The sequence below is a fragment of the Nestor notabilis genome, unplaced genomic scaffold (assembly GCF_000696875.1).
Source record: "Nestor notabilis isolate BGI_N333 unplaced genomic scaffold, ASM69687v1 scaffold7707, whole genome shotgun sequence".
NCBI classification, from domain to species: Eukaryota; Metazoa; Chordata; class Aves; order Psittaciformes; family Psittacidae; genus Nestor; species Nestor notabilis.
In genome coordinates, this window is record NW_009935070.1 from 139,443 (window position 1) to 166,989 (window position 27,547).

Sequence of the window (27,547 nt, forward strand, 5' to 3'; positions counted from 1 at the left end):
ACAACAGTAAATTCAGATGGCCTGGAAACACATGTAATATATTGATATTTCATTTTAATTCCAAAAATATGAAGGACAGCTTATGTCTCATTTGACATCAGAGGAACAAGAGAGAAAGAAGGCAAATGTTTCTGGTGTTCTTACCAATTTACAAGAACCAGTAAAACCAAGCACGTGATGAAATTGGGCACATTTGCAGTGTCGTGCTTTAATCAGAAAGTCAAAGTTCAGGTTGTTACTTAAAAGCTTTATGAATATGAAAATATTTCATTCTGCTTTTGTCCCCGGGGGTAGCACGTGTGTATGCAAATTTCAGATACAGGCTATGTGGATATATTCTTATACATAGTGATTTAAATTCTCTTTAAAAGTCAAATTTATTCTCATGCAAAGATTAGGACTAATTAGGACTAATTAGTCTAATTAGGACTCATGAACTGCACTTCTGAAGAACCTGTTTTCCTCAGAGAGACCCTAAAGAGAGTTTAGGTGACCATCCTGGATGTGCACTTCTTTACTGTAGACATGTAAAACATCCTGGTGTACAGGAGATACCATAATCATGAATTATGAGCAAAGTAAAAGCTTAGTCAAGTTGTGAATCAAGACTTTCTTTCCTAAGACATCAGTAAATCAGCTATTCTTGCTGTTGCCTCTTTATTATTTGGATCTAATCAGCTGGCAGGTGAAGAGTATCTCAGCTGATCAGTAGGACCAGTTCACCTCATCCTTTCACTCAGTTGTGTGGAATCTGTTTTCTGTTCAGGTTTCCTAAATCTGTGTTGCCTTGAAGCAACTTGAATTTCTCCCCTATAAACTCTAGAAAGAGTTTTTCTCTGTGCCGTTCACATCATTCAACACATGCCTTTACTCTTTCTGCAATGATTTTGGGATTTTCTCCATATTAGAAAAGGTGTGTCGGAACTGAGAACAAAACCTTGATGCAATGTTGGAACTCAAAGCTGCTGTCAGGGTTCCCTGCAGTGGAAGCAATGATGTCAAACTGCTGCTTCTCTTTAAAAAGCTATCTTTTTGCTATAAGGAAAATCCTGTGAGCCTTTCAACTCAGATTCAGTTTGGCAAGGGGTCTTGAAATCCCACTCTGGATATAAATGCTAGCACAGTGCCACAAAACTAATAATTGGAACTAGAGAAAAGCCCTTTTACTTTTTCAAAACCCCTTTTTCTTCTATGTTAAATCTACTGGTGCACAGAGCTGTAGAAGATTTAATTTTGTTTCAATCTTTTTCATGCCCCTCAACTCAATTAAGGCAAACTCAATTGACTTGATGTAATTTCCCAGGCAGTGATACAGATTTTGAGCTGTAGGAGAGAATAGGACACTTGGAGCCAGGCAACATAGATCTTAATCTCAGCTCCGCCATTAATTCTGCAGTGCTAAGAAGATTACATGCAGGACCTGTTTAATGTAAAATGAGATACAACATGGACATTTTCATGTGTCGTCTCCAAACCTGTAGAACGAGTGTGAGGATTCCATAATCTGTTCCACCATGAACAGAGACTGTTTAATTAATTATTTTTATCTTTAAAACAATTTTGGTCTTTTCATAAAAATAGTGGGGGCAAAAGGGTAATGTGATATTTGAATGTGTCCTGAGATTCTAATGTTTTAAGGGTCTGACAGCAGCTATCTTTGTCCTCCACAGAAAATGGAAGCCACCTATTATGATAATATCATGGAACAGCAGCGCTTAGAACCTGAGTTTTTCAGAGTTGGCTTTTATGGTCGGAAATTCCCATTTTTCCTGCGGGTAAGCCAGGCTTATACAAAATATGACAAAGTGACCAGGCTCAGAGAAGCAGTCAAGGCTCTGTATTTTTGCTGTGGAGATATGATATCTGCTATCCAGCTTATGTTTTTTAACACCTGCACAAGTAGAAACAGCTTTCTGGCTGAACTGAAGGATGGGGTCCATTGGAAATGTTCTTGGGAATGGAGAGCAGAAGTTTGAGTCATGCCTGTGTGTATTTTTGACGACCTGCAGATGCAGCACAAATTGCCTCTATATTAAGCAAAATGCTGTAATGCAGCTATGCTGGGTCATTACTCAACTAATTTTCATCATCTCAAATTATCATGCTTTAAAAAGTCTCACACAACAGAATGATTCTAATACCAGAGTGATGACTCTTACGTTATCTGCAAGCAAAAATTTCCTCTTTCAAAAAAGCCCTAGCAGCTTCTCTGGCCATGTTCTCACTTCAAGCTTATTGTCTGCTGGTGTAAACAACATCAGCTGGGTCTGCAGTCCATTTAAAAAGTGCAGTTATCTTCTTTTCCTAATGAGGAATCAAAATGGACATTTGTTCATCCCATGTCTTGTTGCTAGTTCAGAGCAAGGAAGGAATATAATCTGAAAACTGCTGCAAGAGCTATCTAAAAATTGATGGTAGATGCCATCTAGCTTGACAGGACAAGCTAACTTGGAGTGTGCTTTCAAGGACTGGAGGTGCATGTTTTGTGTTCTCTTTAAAAAAGGAGCTTGTCAGGAGATGGCACCACTCTAGAGTCATACAGTAACAAGCCACAAAAAGCCAAACTGTACCATTTTAAAAACTGCGCTCTTTAAATTCCCCTCTGATTCCATGTTGGTTTGGGGGGTTTTGGGTTTTGGGTTGTTTTGGTTTTTTTAGCTAGAATTTAAACATTGGTGTTTAATTGCATCTTTTAATGGAAGCATGGGCAGGGGAAGTTGGAATTAATCAAGGTGAAAACACCAATGGATAAAGAAGTGGCTTCATGTTATTCAAACGTAAAGAGTGCCATAATGTAGCAGCTTAAACAGGTTTGTGGAGCACACCTGCAGAGGAATCTGAAGAAATGACAAGTGTTACAGTACTGAGCAGTAGTCACCCTTTGATGATCTCCACAGAATCACAGAATCCCAGAGTGGTTTGGGTTGGAAGGGACCTTAAAGCTCACCCAGTTCCAAGCCCCTGTCACAGGCAGGGACCCCTTCCACTAGAGCAGGTTGCTCCAAGCCCCTGTGTCCAGGCTGGCCTTGAACACTGCCAGGGATGGGGCAGCCACAGCTTCTCTGGGCACCCTGTGCCAGCACCTCAGCACCCTCACAGGGAAGAAAACTGACAATTTCTTTTTCATATCTAACAACAGATGTTTCATAAAATGAATGACAACAAAGTCATTATGGCACATAAGTGTTCTTACATTTGAAGTAGTATCAGTGAATCTAACTTACCTTATGATGTTGTGCATCCTACAGTTTTCTCTTGGGCCCTGTGTGGCCAAGGCGCTTCACACCACACGAGTTTCCAGTGCACAGCACTTACTCTTTGTGGAATGGCCTAACATGGGTACCAGGCTGGAGACATTAACAGTGAACATGAGCGTACATAATTATAATCCTTGTTAATTCTGCAATTATATTTGGTAGCAGTACTTCTGATAGCAGATTACTAATGTAGCAATCTCATTAAAAGTCATCCTCCTCCTTTCTCTCTCTAATGATCCATACAGCATACACATTGCAAAGCACAGCCTAAGCCCATTAGCAATCACATCAGCATGGATCACACTGTAAAGAGATTGGAAGCAGCTATTCTAGAGAAGAAAACCATTTACAAGGATTTAAAATTTTCAAATGGATATGGGAGTGATTTAAAATGATCAAATAACTCCATGCCCTTTTCTCATGTATTTTTCTATTGCTGTATAGTTTAAGACAGAACATAACAACTTCTTTCTACATCTTTGAGGACCCTTTGTCTAGAAATGCCATTGTTCATGTTTCTATGGATTCTGCATTTATTGCTAACCTTCCTACATATGTAAATTAAAACTGTCCATGTCTTCCACCTACCAGAAGTTCAAGTAAGACCTGACAAGCCACGTTCTGAGATCTGATGTTGGCAAGTCTATTAAATTTAGCTTTGAGGTGTTTTCAGGGCATTATTTTTGGAATCACAATAACATTATTTATAGGCTTACAGTTTTCTGGATTACTGCAATCAAAAGCTAAAATAGAAAATGCAATGCCATGAAGAGATTCACCTTCAGATATGGACTAACTCCAAATTTAATAATGGCTGCAATGTTTGAGCATTACAGATTGAACTGTCAGAATTCATCATGCCATTTGTCTCCCAGTTCATTGGTTGCCGTGAGTGATGCATACAAAGTGACATCTGTCACAGCTGGAACATGAGATCTGCTCCATAAAGTTGAAATGCAAAGCCAAAGATAACTGCATTCCTTGGCTGTGTTTCATGATTGGGGTTTGTTGCTTTCTCTTTGATTTTGCTACAAGATCAAGAACTGCTCGGCCAGAACCCTTTTCCAGAGCAATTAACACAACATTATTGCATATACTGCAGCTTCCAAATGCAAGAAATAGAAGGGGAGGAACTGTTCTTTGGTTTTATGAAGGTGAAAATTATCCCTGTACTTCTAGTTAGTGCTACATGTATGGGAGTTAAAACTACCAGAACTGGAGGATTTGCCCACTCGCATCAGGAGGTGTTAACGCCAATCAAAATTGTGTTTGGTGGTAACAGGGTTAAGATAATGCAGGACAGACTTTATGACCCTGAGGACTTTAGAAATCCTGTATGTTGCTGTTCAAAGTTTGAGATGGCTCAAAAAGCATCCAGGAACTCTGCACAAGCAGTTTAATGCCTCAAGAGGCATATCTAAGTGCAAGCTTTCCATTACTAGCAGAAACAAAGTTTTGTTCATCAAGAGGAAAGTGCTTCTAGAGCTGAAGGGGAATTTGCTAAGTGGCTAGTGAGAATTCTTGGTAAAGCTTTTCCATATTACTTCACTACAGACAGGGGAGTTCCTGAGGATGTATTGTCCATCATGATCAGTGGTGGACTGCATGGCTGTGACAATACAGCAATGATGAAACTATGATTTTTGTGAACAGTTTGTTACGTCTCCTCTCTTCTCTAAGGATAACTGATAAATTGATAAATATATCTATCTCCCACTGTTCTATGGAATGCTCAGGACTTTTATCCATGTGGTGTAAACTGTATTTGACAGCAGCTTTCCCAGTGTAGAACAGCGAGCTGGTGACCTGGTATTAAGTTTTGATTGATATGTTTGAGTATAATCCATTTAAAAAAATGTCCCTTTTCAGTTGTCTGAAAAGCAAATAAGAAAAGACAGTAAGACTGAATGCTCTGTGTGTATGGATCAGAGGCATCTTTCTGTTGAGAGACCAGTGGAATAGCCTACTTATTCATCACTTGATGAAATACATTGTAAAGAAAAAGGAAGGAATAAAATATATCAGCTGTGTTAAATGTGCATTTTACTCTCAAATTAGCATATTAACACTGTCATTTACCTTTGGGTTTGAAGCAGTAAAATTTGAAGCAAGATAAAAGCCAACAGAATTTAACTTACTTTTAAGGAGATTAATTTATGCTTGTCCTATCTTGCAGAACAAGGAGTATGTTTGTCGGGGCCACGACTATGAGAGGCTGGAAGCATTCCAGCAGAGGATGCTAAGTGAATTCCCACAAGCCATTGCAATGCAGCACCCAAACCACCCAGATGACTCAATACTGCAGTGTGATGCCCAGTGTATCCTTCAATGATACGAGTAGAACTGTGGTAGAGCACAGAGGAGGGAGGTACTGAGAAGGTCATCAGCCTGGACACCTCAGTGCCTTAGGCACAAAACCATGTCCCACAAACCCACACCTCTGTCTATAGCAGACATTAACTGGTTCATTGTGTTATGTGCTTTTGGAGAGAATGGTCATGTCTGCTTAGTCACAGCCTTGTTTTAACTTTCCAACAGCACTACCACAGTGCATGTTTTGTGTCCTTAAAAGTATTCTTGGTATCTTCTCTTGGAGAATATTTTGCTGGGAACAGATAGTAATTCCAAAGTGTTATTTTCCACTGTGTTTTATCTTTCACATCAGTAGTATTATTTTTGCAGTCTCCCTTGTCCTTTAAACCACCGAACCATTTCATACCTAAGGCTTTGTATCTCCTTTCCTCTCACTGGTAATCTGTACTGTGATTTGATGTAACCAGTACAATTCTATATACATTTAAGGACTGAACCATATAACATTTAATGGGTCTGCAGAGACTTTTGGACATTTCAGTCATGAGAAAACTGCTGTTTGCCTTGTGTGACAGCAGCAAAGATACTGCATAGGCCTTTAACCATCAGGAAACTGTCAGCAAGTGAACTCTCCTGAAATGGGTTGCTGTTTCCCACTTGTCTTTCATGAAAAACATATGCTTTTCACTCCTCTTTGCTGTGTAACACTGGTACTCTCATAGACAGAGGGGTTGTCTGTATTTATACTTTGGTTGGTTTGTTTATGCTTGCAGAGAGCTTGTCTGTAACACTGACGTTAACTAGTTTTATTAAACTGTACTGTAAATTGATGGAATTAGGACACCTGGTTTGTAGACAAAGCTGAAGCATCCAAGGTGAGATTTGTCAAACAGGAATCATATTTAGAAACCTAAATGTATCAACTGAAGTTTCTGCACAAATGAGGCACCTAGCTCTAATAGAACTGATATTCTCTGCATCTCCAGTTATCTTCCTCTTTGGCTAATCTGGCTGTGAGGTACTGTAACTCTGTAGACTCCCCTAGGAGCTCTAGTCCAGCATTCTGTTGTTTCATTTGCAAAAGAAAAGTATTGGAAAATGCACAGGAGCATGACTTTCTGAATTCACCATCCTTCTTGTTCCCACAGCAGGGATAGCTTTTGTTTGATGTCCTGTGGCTTTCTTTGACTACCTAATGTACAGATCTACAGATCTATGCAGTGACTCCCATCCCAGACAATATAGATGTGCTGCAAATGGACCGTGTCCCTGATCGCATAAAGAGCTTTTACCGAGTCAACAACATCCGGAAATTCCGCTATGACAGGCCCTTCCACAAAGGCCCAAAGGACAAGGAGAATGAGTTTAAGGTAGAAGTAGCAAATAAGCAGTGTTTAAGTGTTTATCTCTTCAAAGCAAATACTGTCTTGTTATTTTGTGCTGATAAAGCCTTTCGAGTAACCCTGATTTGACGGCCAGAGATACTGTAGTAACTCAAATAACAAGTAGCTGTTGAATCCAAAGGTTACACACCTGACCTGATTAAATTGTCTAGTTTAAAGGTGAGTCATTGTAGTGCCAGGAGGAATGCATTTTCAAGCAAGGATGGGGCTTTTTTTGTTTGGCTGGATTGTTTTCTCCTGCTGGCATATCTATGTCCACAATGTCATCTTGCTTCCCATGACCAACCTTTAAAAATTAATAGAGATCTTGAATGTGTTGCTTTAGAGCACACTGAATTCTGGGTTCGTTGTTCAAGTGACTTTCAACATGACATTCTGCAAAATGAGTTACTGCTCAGGAGGTTGATATATTCTTTTCTGAACTTTACCCCCTTAACACCTCTAGTAAGAGTTAGAGATGATGTGATTGTGATTCACTGTGTACCTCACATCCTCAATTACTCTTTGCAGAGCTTGTGGATTGAACGAACCACTCTGACCTTGACTCACAGCTTGCCTGGGATCTCTCGTTGGTTTGAAGTGGAGAGAAGAGAGCTGGTAACATTCATATTTCCTGTGATTGGGGTTTGAAATGATGAGTTACTGAGGACATGGAATAGGCAGCTTAAAACTCCTTTGGCTGAAATTCTGCAGTTTAAAATGATGACGTTTACCAATTATTGTGTCCTTTTCTACCACTTATTCTAAACAATTGCTGAACGTAACCAGGGGAATTATGTGAGGGAACGTGACAGTATAATGGAGACAGTGCCAAAAAGATGGAATAATTGCACTGTTGCCATGTCTTCAGAATACAGAAAGAAGTTATCACAGCTCGGTGACCTGAAATACAGCACTGCCAACAGTGAAGTTTGTTATGTAGCTTATGTTCTACAAAGCAGTAAAAACCAAGAGAGATCACTGAACAATCCTAGAGTATCATTTCATTACAAGGAAGATAATAAATCTCAGTTAAGTGTCCATGGAATAAAGTTTATTTTATTGCCTTTGAGGTTGAAGTAAGTCCTTTGGAAAATGCCATTCAAGTGGTTGAGAACAAAAACCAGGAGCTGAGAACACTGATAAGCCAGTACCAGCATAAACAAATGCATGGTAACATTAATCTTCTCAGCATGTGTCTGAATGGAGTGATTGATGCAGCAGTTAATGGAGGAATTGCGCGGTACCAGGAGGTAAGCCAGGCTCTGCTTCCAAATTTACTATCACCTTTTGTCAATTTTATTTCCATTTCTGTTTCAAAGCGAGTATGACTTAATAAGATAATTCATCTACATTATCAAAATATGAGGTCAAAACCCCTACTTGATTATTCTGTATCAGTGCATAGCCACATATCAACAGGAGTATCCAGAGATGGAGCTGGAATATTGCATTGCAGTAGGTGCAGTTGACAGGGGGGGTTCTCAGGAATTAAACTTGGCTTAGCTGAAAATCCTCACTTGGCAGGAAAAAGAGTGAAACAGATTGTTTGTACTGCTTATAAATTTATTTTGCAATACAGGCATGTAATGGGACTCATGGTAATTGAGACTGATTGGGCCTGTAATGAGAAAAAGCCACGAATTTGTGCTACTCAACCATTATCTTTGCTTGCCTCATTTCAGACTCACTGTAACCCTAAAATGATCTTACATGCAGAATGGTAGTGGGCATTATCTTTGGCAAGCTGTTACTTAAACTCTGGATTGCAAAAGGTAAGTCTAGGGTGAAATACTGAAAAACAGCAGCAGTGGTCCAGGAGTGTGGGACATATCTTCCCTACAGAGCCGTGAAGAGAACATTCTCCATGCCTCACATGAAGTTACCACTTCACTCACTTAATTTTGGTATCTTTAGGCAGTTATGTGAAGGAAACTATCTAAAATTCAAGTAACTGGATGATGCAAGGCTGAAGGTATTGCTTATCACTGTCACATGGGGAAGCCTGGTCAGATTTGTGATTCAGCAGAATCATCTCGGTTGCTAAAACCATACTGTAGTTTTACTCAGATCCCAGAGTGCTAAAAGCAATAGAAATGAGCTGCTGCTGTTAGCTTAATGTATTTAGTTTTCCTAAGATGCTTGGACCTTTTCCTCTCATCCTTTGACACCAAGTTATGATGAATTATCTTCCAGTAAGCAGAAGCTTTGGTTTTGTTTTGTTTTTTTCCCTTTTCCTACAGGCCTTTTTTGATAAAGATTATATCACAAAGCACCCTGGAGATGCAGAGAAGATCACACAGCTCAAGGAACTCATGCAGGAACAGGTACTGGTTTTCAGATGCAAAAGAACATTGCTACAGTGTCTGGGTTCATCAGCAGTCAGTTTAGACATATCAGATCCAACTGATTCATTCAGAACCCAAGAATTTTGATACACGAGATCTAAAAAATGGGGGAGATAGCCAAGGAGTTTGTGAACAAGCTATTCACCTTATGGGATGTGAGGTGAAGCTCTGCTCAAAGTACATTAATTTTGTTGTCTTCATTTATTATCCAGTAGACATCTTGTTACGTTTCAAGCTTGCTGTTCATTTTTGGCATTTTGTGTTATGTCTTCCCAGTAAATATCAAAGATAATCAGAGACAGGACAGGTCAGGCTTGTGCTTAAACTGGCAGAGTTGCTTAGGGAAACTTAATGCCTGTTTGTATTATCTGCAGTTTTATTTTTCCTTAATGTCTCCATGAACTATCTTGATAGATAAAGCTAGCTGGATGCTTTGATGGAAGTGAAATCAGAAAATCACATCCCTCATAACTGACAGCGTGGCAAGATATACCCCATTAAACAGTGTCTTAAGTCTGAATAGAGCTGCCTGGCCTGCTTCTTCAGCAAATCACTTAATTGCATTTCAGATTTCCCATCTGTAAAATAAAGATAATGCTTATCTCCCTTCAGTCCTCAAGAGGATGTTTGAAGATTAATTAGTTATTGTTTATACAGACTTTGGATCATGTAGGGAATTATATACATCTTCAGCCTGCTATCATCACTATTTTCTTTCATCTGAGAGCTTATATAATCTCATTCAACCACTGGTATTGTATGTTTGAACTCTGAAAAAGTGACCTTTGAAAATGGATAATGAGCAACAGAAAGAGTGACTGTGCATTGTCACTACTTCTGTTCCACTTAAGTAACAGAAACTCCTTTTAGAAATCTCTGTTGGCAACTTTGACCCCTTCTCTGACACTGGGTGGAAGGAATTTCCTCTGTGTGAGGATGTAATGCAGTTCACTCCAGAGAGAGAGTCAGGCTGGTAATTTTTTACAGTTATCTCTTAAAATAATGCAACATGACATAAATGTGCTTGTCTCACAAAGTACTTGCTGAAGTACTATGAACTTGCCAGGTCTCCTTAGGCTTGCTTAATTATCAGCAGCCTTGTAAATGAACTGTGGCATATTTTACAGTACTCCCTTGCACATCGACAGAGCTGCAGGACAGGCTTTTATTTTATCTCTTAGACACAAGTTATTTGGTTTTGTGATGTGATGTTTTCTTTTTACCAGGTCCATGTCTTAGGAGTGGGTCTGGCAGTCCATGAGAAATTTGTACACCCAGAAATGCGTCCCCTGCATAAGAAACTCATAGACCAGTTCCAGATGATGCGATCCAGCCTGTACCATGTGAGCTGACAATCATTTTTCCCACTTTGAAATACTCAGAGTTATGTTTAAATGCCTGTTACTTGCAGTAAGGTTCACAAAAGAGCTGTGCCTGATTCTGCATTGATTGAATCTACTGGATTGCCAAATTATCAAGAGAGTTCTTGATTTTTGTGCAAGAAGGAAGTCTATACGTAGTCAGTATGTTAACTTAGCCTTTCATTTAATCTAGAATTTTAAATATTTGAGGGACCTTTGTTGTATCACAAAACAATTATAAAGCTTGATTTTCAGTTACTGCCTTACACAGCAGAAAACAGTGTAAAGCAGAGGAAGAAAGATTAACAGAAAGTGTTAAATGTTGAGCTCTTTGAAAGAGCTGCTGCAATTTGGAGAAGCATGACATGGATTAGGCCTCCAGAAGTGTTTTTATATAGACAGCAACAGAAATTCCTGTTGGAATTCGTTTAAGAATGGTACCTTCCCTTCCATATGTGCTCTGCTGTACCTAAGTATTCTGAGACAACTATACTCAAGACATCTTTGACAGATAGGTCTCAGACATTTGCAATACATTCTCCTCTTCTTGGTACAGTTGAAATCTTTAGGAATACCTGGATGCAATCTTGACCATTATCACAATCAAACTAAAGGGTATCTTTCTATAATGTGAAAGAATTATTTGAAATATGCCTGTTAGCACTTTACTTTCCAGTGTATTGTCTACGATACCTTCTAACTTGAAGGCTTTTTCCTCCACTCTCAGAAGCGAACACTATGTAAGGATGTCCAGAAATAACAGCACCAGAATTTTAAAATGTGGTCTCTCTGTTTCAAAGCAGATGAGATCTGCAGAGGTCACAGGTGCCAGTTTTTGTTCACTGCCTTTCTTGAGAGTTTGGACATGATCTGTATTGTTGAATGTATATTCCTTCGTTTTGAAAAATGCAGGTGGCTGTAATTTGGGCCACACTATGCCTCTATTTTTCTCCTTAACTGCTGAAGTACTGGCTGGAAAGGGTCATTGGAAATAAACAGAATGGGGTTTTAAAGCACTACAGCTCTTTATCCTGTGAAAACAAGAACACAGAAATAGATAAGGACTTTTCTGAGAAGAAAACTTGTAATTTTCCATGACCAACTTAGCTAAAGCAAATTTCCTTTGCAGGAGTTACCAGGTTTGGATAAGCTGAGTCCAGCCTGTTCTGGCACTAGTACACCACGCAGCAATGTTCTGGTTTCACATGGACCCATGAGCCCAGAGAGCATAAAACTGGTGCATCGACACAGGTACCCGGGTTCTCTTCTACTTACATATCCAGGATCTCTGCGCACTCTTGTGTTAAGATTCAAGGATCTGAGGACTGGCTATAACAGTGCTGCAAGAGCAGCAGGATGAGTTTTGGCAGAAGTGCCTTTTGTCTTCATTCAGTGCTTATTATTAAAGTTTGAGGATTGGAATCAAAAAGTTGAGAAATCCAGTTTGCAGCAAATGCTGAACACCTCCAGGTGTTACTCCATCACTTACTGCAGAAGCAGAAACAAACATCTGCTACTCAGACCTCCAGATTCAGTCTGCCTTTACAGGTTCCACCTTCTCCTCTTATGCAAACATCCAATAAATGGGTCCTTACAAAAAGAATATTTTATTGCTTGTTTTAGGACCCAACTCAATATGTGCCCATTTTTAAGGATCAAAAAATGTTCATATCATTGGTTTTTATAATTCTGATCAAATCAGAACCCAAATGTAAGAAAGGCTGCCAAGATGTTTTGATGAGAATACCACAAAATGGCTCAGCTTTCACAGAAACATCTGAAAATGTGTATGCTTATTCAAACTGAATAACCATCTATGAAAACTGAGATCATGATGGAGGAGAAAAATTAGGATTTTCAGGGCAAAACGGTGGATTTGTATCCAGCCAAAACTGATTATTGAAGATGAACATATCCATGCCAGTATGACAAACAGTGATGGGAATGTCAGTGAAGCTACAGAACTTTAATTGTTCTTTAAGTTGATTTCTCTTGGTGGGTCTACATGGCTTAGCTGGTTTTAAAGCCTGGCATGAAAAGCTGTGCAAGCTTGGTCTTGAGTACACGATCCAGGCTGGTGTCATTCTTTTTACTATTAAAATTGAGTAGCTCTAACACTTTAGTGGTTTGGCAGCTGAGAACTGGCATCTCAATGATAAGATTTTCTTCCTGAAAATTCCTCACTCTGTAAAGCCCTTTCCAGTTCTCAGGGCAAACGAGGGAGATTCTCTAGTGTACAAGACATGTATTTGTGTGTGTGGTGACAAAGAAAATTTGATTTCCTGAGTGAGATAAGGGCGCAGCCTGCACACCAGCTGGACTGTATTCATTTACTGTCAGCTACAAAGTTGCCTTCAACTTGCTGAGGCCCAACAGATGCAGGAAGGAAAACTATGCGTTGACCTGTGTGTCTTGTGTTTGAGTTCCTTTGGCATGTTTTTTTTATGCTGCTCCCACTCATCATACATCAGCATTAAATATGAAGAGTGGTTTCAGAAAGCTCTGTTATAAATAAATATGCACCCAGCATCATGATGTGATGTTAACCTGGCTTTTGTTCCAAAATTCTACATCCTATATTGTCTTACATGTAACCTTATTGTCACTTATTTCACATTTACGGGTTTGTTTAAGCTTATTTGGCCTGATTGTTCAAAAGCATTTGACATCTAGAGGTGACCTAAAGCAGCAGGTAGCTGTAGGTACTTACAGCTTGTAAAACATCAGGCTTCACAAATTATAAAACACAGGTTCAAAAAATAATTATGCCCTTGTTCTGTCCCTGGTTTTGTGTTCCAGCCCACTGAACTTGCTCGGTTCAGTCCGACACTCGTCATCCTCTCTGTCATCCCACACCTCCAGTGAGACAGGAAACCTGGTTATCCTAACAGACAGCTCTGTGGGGGAGACTGCTGAGGACATGTACCACATGCAGGTACAGCTCCCACACAGCCAGCAGTGGCTGTCAGAGACGGCACAGAACATGCCCTGGAGGGTTATCCTTAGGAAGAGTACACTTCACCTACACACATCCATTGGATCTGTCCTGAGATGTTCTTCTCAAAGAACTGAATAGGTAGACTCTAACGCTCATCAAGAAAGGTGACACAGTAACTCAGCTAGGTTTGCTTTGGGAAGAAACACTATATTTGTATAGATCTGGTGGTCCAAGATCATACCATTGCTCTCGGGAAGTGAGATTTTAGTTGGCATGTTATTTATCTGACCTGTATTTATGCAGTTAGGATTGCTCTTGGTTTGTGGGAGGGTGAAATGAGTCCCACAGTCCTGAGTGCTGATTAATGGCCTGCACCAAAGCTACTTCCTAGACAGAGGATGCACTGGGTGATCTGAGGCAGGTAAATACCCAATGCACTGATCTACTCAGTTCTCTCTCAGTGATTCCTCTGCCTCCTGCAGCTTGTTTACCCTAACTCCAGGTACCAGAGCTCAGTCACCAACATCTCTTGTTTTGTCCTCATCCCAGGCTAGCCCTTCCACCTCAAGCCTGAGCTCCACTCACTCGGCACCGTCCCAGATGATTAACTCTGCCCCTTCCAGTGCTCGAGGTAAGAACAGATGGGCCCAAGCGAAGGGTTAAGTGTCTCTGCAGGCATTCCCTGAACCTGGCAACACCAGCCAAAGACCACCGACACTGAAATATACTGCTGTTTCTCTTTTGGAGCTGTAAATGCCTCTTCAAAAACTGTTTCTTGAAAAATGCTTTTCATTCTCCAGAAATGGATTTAATCAGGTTTTTTTTTTTCAGCAGTATTTGGAATGTATCTTTAATACATGCTGGTTTCAGGCAGTTGAAGTTCATAATGATTTCCATTGTTCCGCCACAGCACTGTGGCAGGCAGTCAGGAGGAAAATAAGAATAGTCTTTGGTACAGTAATTAAAAGAGAGAGATCATGAACACAAAGGCAAAAAAAATCATTTTCCACATTTAATGAAATTATGGCACAAAAAAGAACTTGAGGCAGTTTAGCAGAAATGTGTGTATACAAAAGCATATGTATACAATGAATGCTGAAAGATAGGAATTATAAGTACTGGCATTCACGAAGGGCTTCCCTGCTGGCAAATTCTTGAAGAAAGGAGAAATGCAAAAACAGACTCCAGGGGTATTCATAATGGTTCTGCTGTTACAGTAGCTGGGCTTGATATTGCTAATCATTTTCTTCCCAAGCCTCAAAGCTGAAGCAAAACTATTCTGTGCAATTGCCTAACTTTGGTAACTTCTGTTCAAGTTTTTTTTTCCTCTCATTTTGGATTCTCAATTGCAGGTTCACAAATTTCTACACCACTTTTCACAAGCATCTGAAGAAAGTATTCAGGATATAGACAGAGACATAGGCTGATACTTAAATCTTACCCCTTTTTTCCATACAGGAGAACTGTATGTCTCCTTATGGACAGAGAATACAAAGAAGGGCCCTTTCTCTCAGGCCAGCTCAATCTTGCACTGAAATCTTAATTGACTAGCTGTTGTTATGACATAAATGCATCAAAGTGATGTAATTGAAGGATAAGATGGAGTAGGAAGGTGAGAAGTGGACATCTGCAAATAAAGGCAAATAGCTTCACAAATTGCCAAGGGCTAGAAGGAAAATAATGACAATTCAAATAGTAAAGTAACCGGATGAAACTGGCACAAACAGGAAAGGGAAAAGGGGACTGAGTAGAGGGCAGTCATGTCAGGAAGATGTCCTTAAATGGATGTGCTTCAGCTGGCATGTGAGGTCTGAATCTTTGGGGGTTTGGTGCTCACAGTGTTGGTGGCTGTTTTTAGAAGTGCTGCGCTCACAGTGACAGCCTGTAACAAGCCTTTCTGAGCTTCATGACCTCACAGCATCACCAGCTTCCCTCTTCACTGTATTCTTTGTTCTTGCTTAGAAAACAATGCTGAATGCTGCAAAGGGTATAGTGCTGATGAATGAGCCAACAGCACCTCCCAGAGATGAAAACTAGACACTGTAAATGACCACAACGAGAAAGCAATAAGAGAAGTAATGATTTCTAAAGCTAGTGCAATATATGTATCTATTTTATTCTTCACTCTTACTAACATGTTTTGCTACCCTACAATACGACATTTCTTCTCTGCTAGTTCTGTTCACTTTTAAGTTAGGTGAGCACAGCATTGAGACATTACCCACTGATGATGGGATTTCACTTCCAGTGAAGTCCCAGATGTTCTCTGTGTTTCACACTGTGCAAGTCACTATTGTGGTTATTACAACACCCCTGTCTGGAATGGAGTTGTTTGTAACAAGAAAAAACCTTACACTTAAGTTCCACTGTGGTAATAGAGCTTTTGTTTTTCTCCTTGGAGATTTTTCCTTTTGTTTTGTTTTTTAATTGAGTGAATTTGATGGTTGTGAAAATGAGAGACCAGTATCACAGGCTGGAGCAAGGTACTTCACAAACCTTACATGTGCAGCTCTGTCAATGCACCTCTATCCTTTCTTTTTTCCTTTTTTTTTTTTTTTTGTATTTATTTATATTCTTTTTAATTTAGTGCTGGTGAAAGGTGCTGGATTGACAACACTGGAGGCTGAAGCCCTCTATTTACCCACAGAGCAGATACAGCATGGGCGGCAGCCGTGCAAGTTTCCCCACGCTGCCCCCACCAATGTGCCTCATCTCTGTCCTGGAGGGACCACCTCTAGAGGTGAGAGGATAGTTCAGTCACCATGACCCATCCAATCCTTGGCCTTTCTGCTGAGACTGCCAACAAAGCTACGATAGTCATGATGCTGCAGCTAAACCACGTTTCACATGGGAAGTATACGAAGGCCAACGATTCGTTTCGTACAGGCCACCTAAATTTACCGACTTAGCACCTTTGACACCTGTGGCTTTAACTTGAGCATGATTTAGTAGGGTTTCTAGGTTTTTATCAGATGCTTAAATGCTTCTCTCATTGATTCAAACATCAGAGGTGAAAAACCACTACCCTTTTATCCAGATACTTATACCACCTTCTCGGTTTAACTGCAGAGTCCTTTCTGGAGCTTAGCTACCAGCACTGTTCTGAGGGTATCTTTATAATACAGATCAGTTCCATAAGTGACCAGAGGAAGCCATGGCTGTTTGTAGTAAGAATCCAGCAGAAATTTAAATCGTACTTCCAATTCTCCATTTCCAAAACATGACCCTTTCATTGATGTTTAAAGCAGCAACAACAGCAAATTATTTGGCCAGTCCAAAGAAAATAATAATGCCATTAATCCAAAAACTTTAAAGGACAGTTATCAAGACAGTAGATTAATGACTTGATGATATCACTGAACAGCAGATTAAAGCAGCAAACCTTACACTTTTTGTAGTACACACAAGTTAGAGCAAAATTCCTAAACAGAATTGTAATCAGAATACAGTAAGAATTTCTAATTGTGCTAATGATAAAGGCATTACTAGTTTCTCTGTGTTTCAGATGAACAAGCTTCTTCCGTATTAAAGCAACACTGTTGTTGGATGGAGGAGCAGTAAGAAATTCAGAGTTTGGTTTGGCTCCATTTGAGGTGACTCATGAGGCAGTGCTCCAACCTTATTGCAGTTAAGAGATTGCATAAGCTCATGTTTGTTAAGCAGAAATTGTAATGCAAAAAGGCCTGGCAAGAGCTAGGAATTGGTTAGTGATTTTCAGTAATTTAATTTAAAATATAGCTGGGACTCCTCCAGTTGCTCTAAAAGCAGTTCCCACTTGACACTGGATGACTCTCCTCTTAAAGCATCCCTACTCCTTCCTCAACAGAGACCCCTTTTCAAGGTGTAGGAAAAGAGTCCTGGTGTCTTACTTAGCACTTTGCAAGAAGCCATGTACTTACATTAAAAACTTCCTTCTTAAAGCAAAAAAAGTTATGATTTGGTGCAGGATCAAACTGTTTTTATAACAGTAATGAAAATGATGCATCAGGAGAAAGGATTTATTGAGTTTGGAGTTTAACTACATTAAGTTTCAGTTCCGTTCCTTAAAACTACTACTTGTCAGAAGTAGATTAGCATGTTCATAATTAGAAAAACTACCTCTGCTTCAGCATAGGTTTTCCTTTGTCATTAATAGTACGTCCAGTGCTGCACACATCAAGTGTACCAAGCTACAAGCTAAAATGCATAAGCCCTGATACACGCTGCAGTGTTTTATATGGCTACTGGCTGCTCTGGAAGCTTTTAAAAGCTTTTTCGACTTTGTTTTTGTAGTCTGACAGTCCCTGAGAGGAGCCATGGTGGTTGTGCTCTCTCTCTGTCCAAAGAAGCAGGCCTGATTATTAATAAAAGCTTCAGTTATAGCCACTCCTCCTGTGGCCCACAATTCAAAAGTATCAGTACTTAATTTTGGTTACAGACTGGATATTTGGCATAACCTGTTACAATCCTATAGCTATAGTTACTTACAAATTTAGGGTACCAAACAGCAGAGCTGTTTTGTAAACTAGACTGCCATCTTATTTAGCACATATGGGATTTTTCAGGTCATGCAGAGCAAGGTCTGTGGAAACTATAATCCCATATAAACTGATGGCACATAGAGGTGGTTTACATCTTAGATATAAAAGAACAAGGATGACAAATAAAAGGGAAAAGTTTACAGTGTAGGTTGTGCTGTGATGTAGTTCTGGGCACACCTAAATGTTCAGCATCTTTACACTGGTCATGCAGAAACAGGACTATCTGTGATGTGTGAGTAAAAGAGACTCAGCATAAAGTGTTAACACTGTGTTTTCCAAGCTGATGTTGTATATAGGAACAAATAATGTTGTCTAATTATGTTTCTGTTTTATGTCTGGGGAGAAAATGAGTTCGGAACTAGAATGCAGATACTCTGCGGCTGTTCATGTCGGAGTGGGGGTGTAGATTAATCTGGGATCTGCCACCCCTGATGGAATTGTTGCAATTGTAGGACCTTATCCTGCATTCTGCTGGACACATTGTTCCTTCCACTGTGTGCTGAGTATCAGTCCCCAAAACTGCATGTTTGCTTTTGCTGGGGTAAAAGCTGCATTAACCAGCACCAATGCCTTTGCTCATGTTGGAGTGCTGCTCAGGTAATGTGTGTGGTTGTGGAAAGTTTGCAAAGCAGGCATGTATTCCCAACAGCCGGCATGGCTCTGTAATGCGCTGTGTGCTGCCATCTGTTAAGTGCGTGTCTGTGACGCAATGAAATTAGCAGTGCAAATTAAAGCTCACTCCAGCAGCTTCAGAACATCAATTCCTGCCTAATACTGTGCATCCCAAGGGATGCATGTATCAGTAATATGAGAATTCAGGAAGTCACTAATGAGAATCATTCTCTTGGGAGATCCATTGTCAGCTGTTGCATATCAGAAGGCATATTGTTACGTGACACTCTACTTTGAAGGACACGAGTCCCAAATAATTCCACGCGCCAGGAAGCTGCTTACATGAAAATACCCCAACATTTTAAATGACAACTATACAGATAACTAAGAGTTAAGTCAAGTATATTCCTACTATCTAACTCTAAGCACTGGTAAACATCCTGCTGTCATCACGGCTCAGATACCAACATGCTCAGCAGTACTCCTAAGTTACCCAGCAGCATTATAAGCAAAGTGCCAGCCACATTTATAGACAATTCTGTTCATTATTGGGTTTTGTTTTGCTGTAACAAAGAGGAAGCTAACCAAGGTATCACCAGCTAAATGGTAATACCTCAGACTATCTCTATCAGAACTGAGGAATGAAGTAGCTTCCCGTAGCTTCCTGCATCTCCAGCTTTTATCCCTTTCTTCCACATTCAGTCCTAAAATGCATGATTTTATGGAATTCTATAACTCTACAATACTTTATGGGGCAAGGGAGCATTAGGCACTGTACAGCAGCTGCCCTCTTTTTTTGTCATTGAAGAGGAAGCACTTTCCAACAGACAACTAGGGACATACGCATCTTACACCCTTCACGTGGTATGTCCTTAATTGTATATAACAAGCCAGTTGTTACCTCATCCTCGTGCTATGCACCCCACCAACAGTTAGCTGCTTAGTGGGCTTGGCACCATGTTTTCTTGAGTCCTGTAAGATCATCCGTCTGAACGAAGTGCAAAGGAGGAGTAGATCCCTGGGCATGCGGAGGCCTGGCTGTTGTTTGTCACGTGTACGTGATTGCTCTCACTTGTTTACAGGCTCTCCCTCTCTACCAGATAAGTACCGCCACTCTCGGGAGATGATGATGTTGCTGCCAGCCCATCGGGACCGACCCAGCAGCGCCATGTATCCCGCAGCTATTATGGAAAACGGACAGGTAGCAGATCTCATTTCTGTCAGCTCAACCACCTGAAACTGTGACTTTACTTTTATTCTTTCTGACCACCTTAAAACTTCTCTTTTTATTTCTGGGAAGCACAACACCTAGCTTAGGATCATTCTGCAAACGCAGTGCAGGACTTTTCATCCCCTAGAGCCACGCCTTTTGTAGTCAAATGCTACAAATTGTAATGATGGAAAACTGCAAATACACCCTGTGCAAATGGACTCTTCTTACTTCCCAACTTTATCCTGTGACCACTGGTCAACAGCAAGCAGTCACACCATTTTATTGATTAATTTTTCTAGAACCATGGACATCCTTTGCAGTCTAGCCTCAAAGGTGATTCTGAATAGCTTCCTGGTGATTTCCAGAGGTATTGAAAACCATGAGAGGATGAAATAATATGCTGATACAGGGTTTCCAAACAGTCTGTGCTTGTATCTACTACTTTCTCTGGACAAATTGAAAAATTCAGACAGTGCCTATATGTAAGCATTTTAATCTGGCCCTGCTGTGCACTTTTGAAGCGAATCACTTCAGTTCACATCAGAGAACTCTCTCAGAGCATGCAAACCTCGGAGCATGTGCACTCAGTTCTTTCAAATAATATCAAAGCAAAAGGTAAGCTCCATAAGGGCATATAATGCATTCAAACTGATAATGGGCATGAGACCAGGCCAGACCTAGTTCAAAGTAACTCCTCCAGAGAACACAAGCAGCATGGCTCCTGGGTTGTCAGCACTGTCGAACTCTAGAGATGCTCTAGTGTTGCACTGCAGTACTTGCCAAAGTAGACACAGCCTAAGGTTCCTGTTAATTTTTTAGTTAAGAAACTTTCTTTGCTTAAAAGAAGCCCCAGGGTTCTGCACCCACTGGGCTGTAACTGGTTTCTTTTTTTACCTTTCTTTGCTAACTTTGTTCTCCCTTAGCCTCCAAACTTCCAGCGCGCCTTGATCCAACAGATGATTGGTCCATGCAAACCGTGCAGTGATCCCAACCTGTCTGTGGCTGAGAAAGGTACTCTTTGTCTTAGTTGGCATGCATGCTTTCTAAAATCTTATTCCTCTGGTCATGCTACAGCAAGTAACGAATGGGCTTCTGCATCTCCTGGCAGAGTGTGTTCTCTCACATTGTTTTAATTAACAGTTTAATTAACTGGGCCTTCTGCCAACCTCTGGTCATTTCAGATCATTCACACAAGGGTAGAGCTGCACAAACCTCTTTATTTCAGAAAGCTTGTTACTGAAACAAATCCTGCAGCCTTTCTCAAGCAAAACTTCCAAAACAGCACATGAGAAGCTGTCTGAAAGAAGAGTGCAAGATTTGGACTATATTTTAAAATCATGAGCTGTACTGCTTTTTATAATATGCATTTATTGTCCCAAATATTACCATTTCCTGGAATGCCTTTCTGGGGTAGTTTTATACTTATTGAAGTGTATTACTAGGAATGTATGCTTTCTTATCTGATTGCTTTGAAAAAAATAGGCAGAGTCCCTGCAGAGAAAGAAACATGAAAGAAGAGCAAGAGTTGGTTGGTTTGGTGCCAGAGAAAAGGAGGAGCCTGCAAAAGAGTCGTGTCCTTTGGCATGGACAAAGCAATAGGCTCAAAAAAATTACCTGAAAGGCAGCAGTCTGAAAAAGCAGAAAAGAGCAAAATTCCTGAGTCAAAATCTGAGGCCAGGAGGCTGCCCAAGCAACCAACAGTCTCGTGTATTGCTGGGAAAAAACAGTACCTTACAAGGTTTTAAAGGCTAGGAAAAACCATCGCAACTCTCTAGTCTGACCTACATAATGCACTCCGTGAGACTTTTATCAGTGGTTCAGTCTCAGTGACTGTGCCTGAACTAAACTGTATCTTAAAAAAAAAACAATTATCAAAAAAACAAACAAAAAAAAAAAGAAAGGAAGAAAAGCAACCCCCCCCCCAAAAAAATCAACCAAATTTTATTTTAAAATTTCTAATCACTCCACAACTTTGACAGTGTCACAGCCTTACTGAGCAGCCCAGCTTGAAATCAAGAGGCAACCTAGAGTTCTGAATAAATGGCAGAACGATGGCTTGATGACAATAATAAATGATGACAACAGAGTTCAGGGTAGGGGGTGAGGGATGAAGAGCTCCATCTTAGCTCAGTTTGACCTGAGCATACGACAGAGGTGGTGAGATCTTTTTACTGGACAGGAGAAAGATCTAGAAAAGGAAGGTAAATATTTATTAGCTGTCTGGGAAAAACACTTACTTAAATTTGTATTTGTGGGTGATACTATGCAAGAGTGTAGTATACAGTGCAAAGAGAAGGGGATCAAAGGCAGAATCCCCTCCAGAAGCCTGAAGAAACCATGAAAGACACCAATGATGTTCAAGTAAGTGTTCTTAAGGGATGGTGTGATGGGAATCCCAGCTATTCAGCCAGGTTGGTAGCATCAATGCGGTTACAGGTATCATCATTCTTTCTAAGTAAGTCAGGATGCCATCTGTCTTGGGTTTTGTTAACAGTCATGCCCTGTGAATTCACCCACCCCCTTCGTTGCCATGTCAGAAGCTCAGCTCACTAATTCTCATTGACAGCAGGGTGACATCAGTCGCCTGGAGCAGAATGGTTCAAATGCAGCTTCCCTGCTAATTAAACTTGGCCACTAAGCCACTGAACACTGTTACAGAGAGAGAGATGGGCTAGGACAGAGCTCTGGGAGCTCCCTGGTTAGGTTCCTCCATGAAGCATTTTGGATAATACACTGGTTTTAACAGGCAGAACCACTATCTAAAAGCATCTAACCTTAGGATGATTTCCAGCACTCCTAAATAGGAGTAAAAAAGCCATGAATGAGGGAACACTGAGAAAGTATATATGGATTATGCACTGGAGTACCAGGTTCTCTTCTTCACATTCTTCCATTGCATCTCAGTGTTCAAAAAAACAAACAAAAAAATGAAGCACAACACTCATTTTACAGGCCAAACCACTGAGGTTTTGTTCTGCCCTTTTCACTTGCTGCTGGTATACTGCAGGAGATGATTGTTATGCATCTTGTCGCTCTGGTTTAGCTTTCTGACACCTACTGTAGTAGTGCAAGTGAGAGCACTCTGGCATGTGTACAGGGTGCTCAGAAAATTCACCTGAAGCCACATTACTTGTCTTGAGATGTAGCCCTTGGTTTGAACCTGTTCTCTGTCAAGTTTCTTGTCGTCTTTCTTTGTATGCCTTTCTCAGTTGGAGGGTCTCTCTTTAAAAACATTTACTTTAAAATCTTTATGGGGTTTCTTCTGTCTTACGAAGCTGTCACTTTGTGATCTTTTTTGCTTTAGGGAATTTTAGGTCTTGGGCAGCCTGTGTTCACGTTAACTCATGCACTAAGGAGAAAAAATAAAACCAAAGAAACCTTTCAGAGTCATTTTAGAAAAGAAACACACCAAAAAATGAATGGCTGCAAGGATTTTAATTAAGGAGAAATCCTCTTCAACTGTCAAACTCCATGTTTATTTCTCCAGGCTTCCATTTTCCAAATGGAAGATGGAAACAGCTATTCTTATCTCAGTTTTCTTTGGTAGGCCTCACTGAGTTACTTTGTTTTCCTTTTTTCTTTTCTTTGCTAATCTGAAGAAATTGCTTATTGTTTTTAAATACACACACAATTATTGCATGTCTGCCTTCTCAGAACGAATTAGGTCTTGCAGTGTGTTTGGAAAAAGGAAGGTGCATTTTAATGTTTAAGGTTGACAGAACTCTCAAAATCTTGAAAAATGTTCATGTTAGAAGCAACTTTTATTTCTACAAAACACCAGATTCACAAAAATCATTCTCAGTATCTGTTGCATGAGTAAAGCCTTCCTCTCTCTGTACTTCCTGATTAACAAAGACATGACCTCTTCAGGTGACTAATACAAGGAGTCTGAACTGCTGTCTTCCTTTAACTGTGATCAAAATTCTTGATCAACTCTGTAGCTTAGTAAATCAGGGCTTTAAAGTCATGATTTCTTTTGTAACAGACTGAAGTGTGACTTCTATCATGTCCTTTATTCAGTCTTCACTTAGCTACTGTAGTGTAGCAACAGGCCTTCCTGTGTTTCATGTGGGTTCTGCCACATGTTCCCTCCCTTCTGCTCTGTCATCCCTTACCACCAAGCAGAGATCTTGCTGCTGTTCCATCAGTGAGATTTCATTTTTACTTCGTCACTGGTTTGCAGAAAAACACCCTAGCAGAGTTCTACTGCTCTTCAGATCTGATGGAAATGAGCCAACAGGTCATGGTGGGGAGATGGGCAGACTAACACTATGATCACCTAACTCTCACTTCCTTAACTAAGCAACCTATAAACTTACTTAACACACTGTAGACTAGACAATGTCTTTGTATGCTTTCAATCCTCCCATTCATCAAGTCCCTAGAATCTCTCTCTCTACTGCTGAAGAGCCCACTGGAAAGCCAGTCCTGGCTGGCCCCACAACCCCCCTGTTACATTACCCAAGTTAAATCTGTTTCAATCCTTCAGCTGTGCCAGCAGCACCCAGTAGCTGGAGCCTAGACAGCGGAACCAGAGAGACCCTGCCATTCCTGTCTGCCCACGTTGGGAGCATCTTGGCCCTACCAGTGCCTCCCCGAAGCCTGCCCCATGGTAAGGAAATGCCCAATAGGCCTGCTGCATAAATCCTGCAGAGAGAAATCTACACCATCTGAAAGCTGACCTTAGGCTTTGCCCCCTACCACCCTATAAAAACGAATCAGAAGAAAAAACCTAAAGTCTTTCCTGGTCTGCTCAGTTAGCACTGGACAAAGTTTTCAGTTCATTTTCTCAAAATCTTCAAATTTGTTGCAGTCCTTATAGTAAAATGGACTTGTGTGTACTCTGCGACTAGAATTAGGTGTGTGAGTGTGAAGCTTGGCCTGGCTTCTTGCCAATGACCATCTTTAGCAGTAACTTAAGTTTACAAAGCTATTAAATGAAACTTCAAAAGTTCTTTCTTTTATGAGCCTTGCCATGAGATCCTTGATAACAGGGGTGGGTGGAAATATCACTGCCCTTCACTTCTCATTAGCATTTTGTGTGTGACAGACGCACTCCACCGGACCTGTCAGAAAGGAAGCTCCAGGTTGGAGTTCCCAGCACTTGGAGCTGTTACCTGGCATTACAAAGCCTAAACCCCCAGCTCTTTGGCTGCAGTGAGGCAGCACCAGTCTGCATTTCTGATCCTTGTCTCATTCCAGGACACTACTCGCTGCACTTTGACGCCTTCCATCACCAGCTCAGTGATGCTCCTCCAGCACTGCCTGCACGAACGTTGCGCAAGGTAAAAAGCAGGAAAGCAAAGAGGGGTGTGGAAGGGAAGTAATAAACTCCTGAAGGAGTCCCTCTCCTCTGCCCCCTCCAAGCAGCTTTTGAATACAGAAACACTGTTTTTAACGTGCTAGTTAGTAACTGACACATGAGAAAATCCACTGAAAGCTCATAACCTATTCCAGAGTTGAATTCTATAGAAATAACTGATACATGTTCTAGGCCCTTTCACTTTCTTTCTTTGCATCATACACTGTGATGTAGGCACCCCAGTTATCACCTCGACTACTGTTTAACAGCTCTGGTGGTGGTATATGCACTTGTCTGCCCACAAGAGGTACTTTCATACAAGTCAGGGGAGGGCCCATGTAACGCAGTCAATGATTGTTGACATTCTGAACGCAAATGGAACTGCGCCTTGGTTAACATCACTGTCAAAAGCTGCAATATGGAACAAGGTGCAGCACTGCCTCCTTTTGTCAATTTTAACCTGGTTTTGTTTTTCTCCAAACAGTCCCCTCTTCATCCTATCCCTGCATCACCCACCAGTCCGCAGTCTGGTCTAGATGGAAGTAACTCCACTTTATCCGGTAGTGCCAGCAGTGGTGTCTCTTCCTTGAGTGAAAGCAATTTTGGACATTCTTCTGAACCACCTCCTCGCACAGACACCATGGATTCTGTCCCCAGCCAGGCCTGGAACACTGATGAAGATCTAGAGACACCCTACCTCCCTGTCAGGTACAGTCTCTCTGAGCCTGATGTCCTAGAGTCACTCAAGTCCCAGCCATGCCGAAGCCACTCTGCTCCCACTGGAGTCATTCCTCAGGACACCATGGACCCTCCTGCTCTACCCCCGAAACCTTACCACTCCCGGCTGCCAAACATGGAGAACGAGGAGGGGATGATCATTGAAGATGATGACAAACACCGTCCATTGCATCGTAAAGTGTCCCAACCAGTGAGTGGTGGAAAGGAAGAGCAGGCCAGGGTAGCATGGGAGCATGGCATCAGTGAGCAGTAGGGACAACTCCTGGTAAGCAGCCTGCATCATCATTCCAGGTCTGACTACAAAGCAGAGAGAGGAGGACTCGGAGAACAGCAAACCGATTTTCTACTGCCGCAAGTTTATGTCTGGAGCCCCAAAGCAATTGGGCCAGCATGGGAGGTTGCTGCTTTCCTTTTTAATTTCTTTTTACACCTTTCCGTTATGTTTTTTAACTTTCTGTGCAGTGGACAGTTTACTCCTTCTGCAGTTTCTTAACCACATCCTATGGCAGATGAGCCATAGAGACTGGCAGAAGCTGAAAAATGTACTTTCAAGCGGAGGGGGGAAAAGGGGGGGAATGCGGCAAGTTGATTTTGAAACTGCTTTCCTCCCAGTTCTGAGACGCACACAAGTAGAAGCAGTTGCACTAGGGACCTATTTCTTTGCTGTACAGAAATGAAAGCTCATTGATGAAATCAGGGATTCTACGAACTGTCAGGCTGGAAGGTGCATGAGCTGCAGGCTGTGGAAAGATAGAAATTCTAAGAAGAAATTGGCTCTTTTGAGAGCAGGATTGTACATATCTGTGCAGTGATCTCCCTGCATTGGTTCATAGGTGCTGAGGCAATCTAACCAGTGCTGATGCACTGATTTCCAAGATATCATTTCCAACAAACTCTGCCTCCTTTGTTTTTTATGTACTGTTTGATTTCTTAAATTTGGCTTTCACTGGCTAAACCAACCTGCTTTCTCATTGGAATCATATGCTATTCATCTGTGCTACAGAATGAGAGGGGGTTAGTAGCCATTGGAGCTGCAACCTAATCGTAGGCCTTTCCCATGCCCAGCTTTGGGCAGGCTGTTGACACCAGCATTTCTATTCCAGTTAAAAAAAAATAAAAATAAAAAAATAAAAAAATAAAACCACAACCAAATTGAGTTTCTTATGCCACAAGCTGGTTGATTGACCCAGCCAGGAAAGATAAGGTGGCTTAAATGCATCATATCCAACAATCCTTGCCTCAGGGCTGAACATCACAGTTCTCACCAACTTCCATCCCCCAGGAGCTGAGATTCATTCCCTCTTATCATAATGTCCTCAGTCCCCCCAAAAACCTCACTGCAGCTGGTGTGCAGAAAGAATCTCCATCCCTCACGGTAGACAGAGAACACCAACATTCAAGAACTGCCCAGTATATAGTGTACACCCTAGAGTCAGGGATCTTAAAGGCAATCTGTAAAGAATAAATGTTGCTTTCCTCTTTTGCTTCTTTAGAATGCATAAAGAAGCTTTAAGAGCTTCTTCTCTCTTCTGGAAGGTTGATTTCTTTTCTCCTCAGGCAGCA

At 41.0% G+C, this 27,547-nt stretch overlaps 1 protein-coding gene across 1 annotated transcript in view; it reads left to right on the top strand.

Annotated features, from left to right (window-relative positions):
- Window positions 1-26,237, top strand: part of DOCK3 (dedicator of cytokinesis 3) — a 146,461-nt gene extending 120,224 nt beyond the window's left edge. Inside the window, 15 exon segments of the mRNA XM_010017634.1 lie at window positions 1,671-1,775; window positions 5,434-5,575; window positions 6,774-6,940; window positions 7,484-7,570; window positions 8,026-8,205; window positions 9,196-9,279; window positions 10,527-10,643; window positions 11,791-11,912; window positions 13,461-13,596; window positions 14,082-14,129; window positions 14,131-14,230; window positions 19,814-19,932; window positions 20,868-20,955; window positions 25,147-25,229; window positions 25,731-26,237. Coding sequence (XP_010015936.1) covers window positions 1,671-1,775; window positions 5,434-5,575; window positions 6,774-6,940; window positions 7,484-7,570; window positions 8,026-8,205; window positions 9,196-9,279; window positions 10,527-10,643; window positions 11,791-11,912; window positions 13,461-13,596; window positions 14,082-14,129; window positions 14,131-14,230; window positions 19,814-19,932; window positions 20,868-20,955; window positions 25,147-25,229; window positions 25,731-26,237 — 2,085 coding nt within the window.
- The last annotated feature ends 1,310 nt before the right edge of the window (window positions 26,238-27,547 follow it).